At 38.2% G+C, this 9,063-nt stretch overlaps 1 protein-coding gene across 3 annotated transcripts in view; it reads left to right on the top strand.

Annotated features, from left to right (window-relative positions):
* The first annotated feature begins 118 nt into the window (after positions 1-118).
* The window catches only part of LOC109033649 (protein no-on-transient A), a 37,777-nt gene continuing 28,832 nt past the window's right edge, over positions 119-9,063 (top strand). For all 3 annotated transcript variants that reach the window (XR_002009060.2, XR_002009061.2, XM_019046351.2), the window contains exons 1-8: positions 119-475; positions 1,505-1,705; positions 2,642-2,860; positions 4,324-4,494; positions 5,331-5,461; positions 5,996-6,104; positions 6,675-6,861; positions 8,383-8,573. Coding sequence is in view for 1 of the 3 variants with exons in the window: in XM_019046351.2 (XP_018901896.1) it covers positions 320-475; positions 1,505-1,705; positions 2,642-2,860; positions 4,324-4,494; positions 5,331-5,461; positions 5,996-6,104; positions 6,675-6,861; positions 8,383-8,573 (1,365 nt within the window). In the remaining 2 variants the exon portion in view is untranslated. The remainder of the gene's footprint in view (positions 476-1,504; positions 1,706-2,641; positions 2,861-4,323; positions 4,495-5,330; positions 5,462-5,995; positions 6,105-6,674; positions 6,862-8,382; positions 8,574-9,063) is intronic.

The following is a 9,063-nucleotide window of genomic DNA, read 5'->3' as shown; positions in this document are numbered from 1 at the left end:
TGGTATGAAATTCATCCGTACCGTAGGTACCGTACGTATGTTACATATTTGCCATTCATACAATCACTACAATCCCCAATTTCTCGAAATTCCCCGAAAAAATTCCGGCTATCGATCTTGTTTCTTGTCAGCCATCTTGTCTTGATTGTGATTCACTTTGCTAGTCAACTGGCTCAACGCCTCAACGTCTTATTTTCCTAATTCCAGTCGGTTCTGGGCTCTGTGTTGAAATATCGGACTTTCCCCTACATTAGAGGTGTGCCAGAGATATTCTGAAATTCCTAGTGTTGTGAAGCATAATAATTTTACCGCTAAAGTTATGGCAGGTGTCAAAGTGGAAACAGCTCCAGCCCAGAATGGTTTGAAGGAAGGAGGAACTCCAGGACACAATAGACCCAATAGGCCTAATAAATTCTCCCCCGGCGGTAATCAAGGCCAAAACCGATTTAATCAACAACGTAAAAAAGACGATCAAGTACGTATGCCTCTTATTTCCTTACCCATCTGTTTGCTCTTCTTCTGTCAAGGTTCATCTCACGTATCAAGTACTTCAGGCCACTTATTACTGGATCACATATTATGTACCGCCAATTTACATTGAATGGTAATGGACCTGAAGCTCCCAATTTTATCTATGGTTCATGTTGGAGCCATCTTAGCGTGCCAAAATCCATTTTGTCTTCTTTAGCGACAAGCAAGAGCGCCTTGGACTGAGATGCGTTGATACCGATGGCCTAGAAACCCAAAAAGTCTCCTATCAGCCAATTGTAGAGGCTTTTCCGATGTGTTTCATAGCACTTAGCTCTTAGCTCTCAGCAACTCCATTGAAGTCGACAGGTTGACTCCTAAGGATCCATTTTGAGCTTCTGATAGGTCTAGCATATGTGTTTGGTAGTTCTGCCGCTAGGCTAAGTTGTCAGCAGCAGGCGTGCAAAACTTCGACCACGTAACCTGCGGGTTGCTCCTGATTTTGAGAACAAGTGGAAAGGCCCTACAAGTGTGTTTTTCTACTAGTAAAACCGGGATAAGGGGGTTTAAAGATAGATAGGCTGGCTGGCATCAGCGTGAAAATCGTGTGCAAGTATTTCTTAAAATGAAGGGAATTCATAAACAAAGAGCCAATACAGTCTTCTGTTATAGAGCCAATTGGAAAATATATGTAAGAGTGAGGTACAGCATTTTACACAGGTAAACAGCTGTTACTCAGTATTTAAGTCCTCAACTGAATCTAAATCCAGAGGGAAAAAGATTTTAACAATTCCTGAAAGCATTATTAACAGCTACAGCACGGTTATACAAACCAAAATCCCTGAGTAGATCAAATTATGCACTTTTTAAATGTATAGACAGGTTAGTAAGTAGGTGAAGAATATCTGCATTGTTAACAGTATTGTTTGCTACACGGCATTACCTGGCTTTCATCGACAGTCTAGTATCCTTGCCCAACTCAACTCTTTTTTCTTTCTATGAATGATTTTATTTACTTCTGGTTTATCTGTGTTAGGGTCATGTACAAGGTCAAGGTAGACCTCAAAATGCTGGACAAGGTAGACCTCAAAACGCTGGACAAGGCAGACTTCAAAACGCTGGACAAGGCAGACCTCCAAATGCTGGACAAGGCAGAGCTCAAAATTCAGGCCCGGGTGGACCAAACAAAGGGCCAAGAGGTAAAGGTGGACCCTATGGTGAAAATAGATTTGAAAATGTAAGTTTCCCAATTTCTAAGTTTAGTAAATATATGCGTCCGTGTAAAGGTTTAGAATCCAGAAAAAACTTTTATAATCTAACAGAAGCCGCTAATCTTGCCTCCTCAGTTTTATTGAAATTTCATTCACCCCAAATTAGCTCAGCCCTTCCACTTCTTCTTATGGGAGAAGGGAGCCCAAAGCCAATTTGGAGCAACACGAGTAATTCTGCGTATTTTTCCTTGTAAAATCCAAGTCTGAAGTTTAAACATACCCTTGCCATTCTGATTTTTCAATTGACCACCCCCCCCCCTCTGAAGTCCCAAAATGGCGGAGGGGTTGCAGCCCCTATAAAATTGGGTTAACAGAGGTTATGTGGCACATCAAATGCGAAACCTTGTTGTCCTCTTTCAGATTGTCTTTAATTTTTGAAATTTGATGCGCTGGATGCTCACAGCATCTGATTGAAAACCCCTCCTAAATTTTCTGAAATTCCGGTAACTCAAAAAAGAGAGATCTCAAGGAAAAACAGTATAAATTGACTATTTTTCCTGTAGAATCTGAATCAGAAGTCAATGCATACTTACCCTTTCTTTTTGAAAATTGCACGAAACGGAAGGCCCCTCATTAAAATCCCCAAGCAAGCTTTTTGGAGTCTGAGGGGGGGGGCTGAGAATAATTTTTTGGGTTCCTTTGGGTCAATTTACCCTTCGGAAATTGCAACCCTAAAACCAACTTTTGAGCTGTTCTCAAGACACATGTAGTATAAGGGAGGTCTAGATCACCCTGTATGTGCCATAAATTATTTTGATCTCAAAAATATCGTGGATACCTCTGATAAACTCAATGTGCTTGCAGAAAATGCTCATAAAATTACACCCTGAAGTTGAAGATTTGACATCAGTGATTTACTCAGCTTATGTTTCATTGGTACCTACAACTGATTTGTCTTTCAGGATCGCTTCATGGAGAAACTTCTCTCCCTATCTGGACCAACTGTAGAATTACCGCCGCAACCAGAAAAAGAGAAAAAATTCATGGGCAATTGCAGACTGTATATTGGAAATGTTGGCCCAGACTTTACCGATAACGATTTGATTGAGTTATTCAAACCCTATGGAGAGACAGCTGAACCATTCTACAGCAAAGAGAAAAATTTTGGATTCATACGTCTGGTGAGATAATTTTTTTTCACTCTTATTTTGCAAATATTTTGCTGATGGTCAAGAATTTTCTTTTTCTCTTTGTAAAGTAAACAGATCCCTAAGTTATTTGAATTTAAACTAAAGAAATTTGCCGTCATTGAATGTTGTGAAAACAAAATTACTAGTGCAGTACTTGAGCACTGGTAATGTACGCTAGATGGGGACGCATACAAGAATGAAAGAGGACATGCACAGCAATGACATACAAGTGTCATTGAAGACTCCATTAAAAGCCAGAGGTAGTCCAGTGTTATCAACTCCTCTACATGTAGACTTCTTTTGCTGATTGTAACTCACACTCTAAGAAGCTCATTTTACAACTAATCTCTGTTAGCATAAGAATTTCAAGAAACCCCTTCAAAAGATGCAAATTATATTGTTGGCTGTTTTTATGGGCCTTTTAAAATGTCTTTTCAGTCATCTTTACATAATGTTGTCATTGTTTTCCTCTAAACAGAGAGTAACAAGATTTCTTCAAAGATTTATTGTAGTGATGATACCTGAGAATTACCGTTTGAGCCATTCTGAAAACAATCACTTGGCTGCTTTTTATTATCTGAACGTTGCCCTCTGAGCTTATCTGAGCATGGTTATTAGAAATAAATATTATCAATAGCAGTTGATGATGATACTTGGGAATTACCGTTTGATTTATCATGAAAATAATTCCTTGGCTGCTTTTTATCTGAACACTGCTTAGTTATCCGTTCCTAAAGGAATCAATCTTTTTTTCAACTGGTGGTGTCTTTCTAAGCTGATTTAATAATATGATTTTTCCTATAGATTCCCTTTTGCTCCTCCATTTTTGATCATACAAGTAGTGCAGAGTGATAATGGAGAACTGCTACTGTGAGCTTGTGATGATGATACCTAGGAATTACCGTTTGAATTATCATGTAAATAATTCCTTGGCTGCTTTTTATCTGAACAATGCTTACATGTATAATCATTATTCCTGTAGTTTTTCCAAAAAGGAGTCTGTCCAACTAAGCAGGATTTAGCTGCAAACAGTAGTCTCCTACAGTTTTTGGTGCCAAAAAAACTATGAGCAAGGTAAAAGCGCGCCCAAAATTGGCCTTGCTGAAGCATCTGAAGCCCGTTCAAAAGTGTCGTTCAAGATGATCAGCATAAGCAACACCGTTGAAATAGTTCAATCTACAGGGAAAGAAGATGTTGAATTAAAATTCGAGAATGTAAAAAATCTGCACAACAGCTCTAAAGTGTTGATGGGTCGATCTAACTCTCAGTGTAACTTTTCGATTCCTTGAGACAAACAATAAACAACTACAGTGCTTAAACAAACACTTGATAGTGGAAGTTCAGATTTTTAACACTGGGATTTTTAAGAAATCTGCAAATACCAGTAGGAATGGAGACAATATAATTTTACACTCTTCGTCTTTATCCTTAAGTAACATGATTATTTTTTGCAGGATTATCGAGCAAATGCTGAAAAAGCAAAGAGAGAGCTCGATGGAAAAATGCGAAAGAACAGGCCCATGAAAGTCCGTTTTGCACCATTGGGAGCTTCTATCAGAGTAAAAAATCTCTCTGATCAGGTGTCGAATGAATTACTCGAGTTAGCATTTTCAGTCTTCGGAGATGTGAGTATCTTATTTCTTTCCTTATTGCTCCTCAAACGAGAAAAATTTAATTTTTAGAAATGGGATTCATATGTCAATGCATCTTTTAGTCATTTAATGTATTCATACAAGATTTGCTGTCAAATGGTCCCCTTTGGTCGTTTCATGTGAATTCATATCATTGGACTCTTTCAGCCGATTATTGAAATTTATGTCGGCACAACATGACATTGAAATGCATTATCGTATTTTTAGTGCAGTGGTTAAGATAGAGCTATGTCTAGTCTTGTCAGCGTAACATGCAATTGATAATTCGCTGATAATGCTGTCTTTATTGACAGTCATGAAGTAACCCTAGCCCATTTTATTGTTAGCAACCTATGTCATGCAATCCAAGCGCCTCATTTGCCTGAGGCAGTATCTTGAGGCACTGCATAGTTCAGAACAATCCAGATATTGCCCTCCTATGGTCATTATTCATAAAAGTATAACTTTGATATTTAGCCTTGCTTAACTCATATCTTCCCCTTAAAATCAATTACAATATTCTCAGCCTCCAGAATCCTCTCAGGATTTCAGATAAATTTATCACTCAAAGGAAGTCTTGGAGTTGAGACTAAAGCGGCTAAAAAGTGCAGGTTGTTTGGAGCTTCTGCAATTGAAATCAAGCTCTATTTACTCCTTCATCTTGTCTTTGACACAACTGTCAGCACTCATTCGTGCCTAATTCACCTCAGTGTTTTTAAAACAAATGGGTCCCCTCATTTAAATGAAAACTGTTTTATTTTTTTGAGTGCCTCTATTATAATCAACCTTTTCTCAATAAGTTTAATTTGTTTTATTAATTGAATGTTTAGATCGAAAGAGCTGTTGTCATCACTGATGAAAGAGGCGTATCAACAAATGAGGGTATTATAGATTTCGCTCGTAAACCTGGTGCTATGGCAGCACTCAAGCGCTGTCAAGAAGGCTGTTTCTTCCTGACCAGGTAATAGAACTTATCTCTTTTGGGAGGATATTAATGGCTAATGCTGAAAGCGTGCATCTTGAAAATTGTATTTTTTTAATAAGATTGAAAATATCTGTTGTTTCCATCTGCTAGCTGGGAATCAAAACTGGGACCTCACAGTTACAGGACAAACACTCCACCATAACTAGAGCCACAGCCTCCTTTTGCAAGGAGACGTATTAAACTGCTTATGTAGACACATGTGCTCCTTCTTCTCGTCTAGACATCCAAACGCAGGGTTACTGGGTGGCTAATGCATGCTCCAGACCGGACTTTTTGGCATTTTTTGGGGTGAATCTAGAGCGCATTAAACAAAACTTAAAAACATGTTCTTATTGGATTCATGCAAAGAGTTCAAAAGCTCCAAGAGTTTATAGGAATTTTTCAGCCTGATCGGAGGTGACAGGTTGCGAAGTTCCCCTTGTCAGCAGTGCCCAAGTCAAACACTATTTTTTCTAAATCCATTTATTCCATTGTTTTTTCTTGTTACACCTCTTCCATTCTTTGTTACAGCTCACTAAGGCCTGTGCTTGTGGAGCCATTTGAAGTCTTAGATGATGTTGATGGTTTGCCAGACAAAAATCTCAATCGTAAATCTCCAAATTTCTACAAGGCCCGTGAGGTAAGTTCAATTCTCTAGTCTATCTATTTAACATCAGAGCCATTATTGGCTGTGTCTCTGTTGGGCCTTCCAAGGCATAAAGATCATATATTGTCTCGTTATAGTACTAATTCAAGCTGCTCCATCATACACAAGCTTGAAACACTCAAAAACTTGGATGCTTGATGAAATAGATGATGAAAAATAGAAAATAGGATATGTTTGAACTCAGCTAGCCAATTTTCATGTCATTTTTATTAGCAAGGAGAAAAGGAGCAAAGAAGTTGCTAGGTCCTCAACTGCTCTGTCTTCTTTTCATAGTCATATTTTTAAGCCTGCATCCCGAATTTAGTGCTTTTAATTTGGTTTTGCTTTTATCAGCACTAAAACCCATCCTTCAGCTAAGAGTGAGAAACTTTTTTGGTGCTTGCTGTCTGATCAGTGCCAATTTCTACATTATCGCATCGCGCCTGATGACGACGGAGTTATTTGTGGTAGAAGCAATAAAAAAGAAGAAGATGGTAGTTGGTAATTTTTAATCTTAAATTCATTCTAAAGTAATGATTGATTATAATTTGCTGTCATTTTTAGGTTGGACCTCGTTTTGCCAAAGTTGGAAGTTTTGAATTTGAATACGGTTCAAGGTGGAAGCAATTGCATGAGCTTCAAAAGGAGAAAATAGAAACCCTCAAAAGAGAAATGAAAATTGAGGAAGAAAAGTTGGAAGCTCAGATGGAACTTGCAAAATATGAACATGAAACTGAAATGTTAAGAGAACGTAAGTTAGCTTGATCTTTTCTGCTTTGAGTTGGTCTTGATGATCGTTCTTTCATTGGTTGCTCCTAGAGTCCCTGTATACTGAGAGTCAAGACAATGTGAATCCATTTCTGATTGGTTCCTGTATTTTAGGCCTTCACAGTGTCACAAACAGGAATAAAGATTACATTTTCACCGATTGCAAAGATTATAATCTGGAATGGACCAGGGAATTATGGGTTCGGCAAGGAACAAACGGAATGAGAGAAGGAACGGAGAAAGGAAATTAAGAATGGGCCGATCAAAGATTACAAAGAACGTTCAATTTCTGTAATCTTTATTCCTGTTTGTGACTCCATGAGGGGTGTTGACTTGACTCTCAGTATAAAGGGACTCTAGTTGCTCCGGGCAGGAACGGCCATGATGCCTGGCATTCTGAACTGCACATTTTCATAGTGTTACCGTTCAATGTAAGCTCTGTATATGGGTTCTCTGTGGAACTACTGAGCTTCAAGGAAGCATTAAGGAGCATCATGGAAATTGTTGAGCATTAATTTTGCAGGTAACTGATCAGAAGAAGGAGCGTTGCATGGATCGCAGAAACGCGCAGTCCAAATAATCTGGAAGTTTCCCAAAAAGTTAGCATTTACCAAATGTCTGCACTGACCTGCAAAAGACTTATTTGCTGCTGACATCCGTTTTTACCCATTAGACTATCTATGCAGGGTGGCTAGCAACTGGAAAAAGTCAGGGAATGGAACTTTGCTGAGAAAAATCAGGGAATTTTTGTGGATCTGGATTCCTCGTAAAAATCAAAAGAAAAATTGGTCTAAAATCAGGATTTGAGAAGTCAGCTGTCCGATCGAATTTTTTTATGCTTTCGCATATGCTTAAGCAGAAATTTTAATTTTTCACCACAATAAATCAGGATTTAGCAGTCAAAAATCTGGAAAAATCAGGATTTCCGAAAATGAAAAAAAACTAGACACCCTGCTCATGCTGCACAAATACCCTCCAACAAACCTGCAACCTCAACATTGCCAAGAAAAATTCTGTAAGATGAGCAGATGCTTCTATTCATCAATTTTAAGTACACTGGTCTATGAATTTCTTTATTTGGCCTCAGTAAACCAAAATTTGTTCAAAATGAGCTCAAGAAACACATTTGTGTAGACAATGCATTTGTGCTTAGTTTTCAAAATGCTAACCTTTTTATCTCTTCACAACTCCTAAACAGTCAATTATTTTTATAAAAACTCAAAAAATATTGGAGAACACCCTGTCCTCCTTATCCTCAAGCATCATTAACTTTTCACTGCTCAAACTAATGTAGACGTTTCTTATACTATCTCAGAACATTGAGTTTTTTGAGGGCGTTGACCTTGTTATTCCGACACCAATTTGCCCATGTTTTCCCGAACCATTGATGTTTTAAGATCTTCGGAATCGAATAATTATGATCCGTATGATGTGGCCAGTGTTGTTTGAGCTCTTCAGACTTTTCTATGTCAAATTCATACCTCACTTCTTTTTGTTGTTTCAGAGCTAAGGCAAAGAGAATTGGATAGAGATAGACAAAAGTTGGAGTGGGAAATGAAAGAGAGACAAGTAGAAGAAATGAGACGTCAAGATGAGGAATTAACACGGAGACGAGAAGAAGAGATGTCACTGCGCATGCATCATCAAGAAGATGAACTGCGTCGCAGACAAGAAGAAAATACTTTGTTCATGCAAGTAAGTGCGAATTTCATTTTTGATGGTTGAAATTAATTTCTTTTCTTTTGAACTTACTTCATAACTGCTTTACTGTTTCCTAAGAATCTATTGTTTCCCATGTTGACTAAGATTGTCATTTCAAATTTAAAATGGTATGGCCTAAGAACAGTCCTATTGCGCTCAAGAGCTACAGATGAATGAAAAGTCTTTTTAAAAGTAAAACCTTGCCAAAAATCCAGATGAGCATAGTGAAAACGTCAAAAATCTACCTCCCATTGCACATTTTGTGTGGTCCGCACTGCATTCTTTCAATTAGTGGGGGTTTATTTCCATTTTGAAAGCAGATTAGAGACCAATGGAATCCGAGCTAGATTCCAAAATTAAAAAAGGTTCCCAATGGATGGTGGATGGACCTTGATAGTGAAGTGCCAAATCTCATAATGATTTGATGCCATAACCAACCTTCAAAGTTTCTTGACAGAGGGACTTCCAAGCTCGCGCCAAGACT

This window comes from Bemisia tabaci, chromosome 2 (genome assembly GCF_918797505.1).
Source record: "Bemisia tabaci chromosome 2, PGI_BMITA_v3".
In the NCBI taxonomy this organism is placed as follows: domain Eukaryota; kingdom Metazoa; phylum Arthropoda; class Insecta; order Hemiptera; family Aleyrodidae; genus Bemisia; species Bemisia tabaci.
This window is presented reverse-complemented; position numbering and strand designations above follow the sequence as displayed.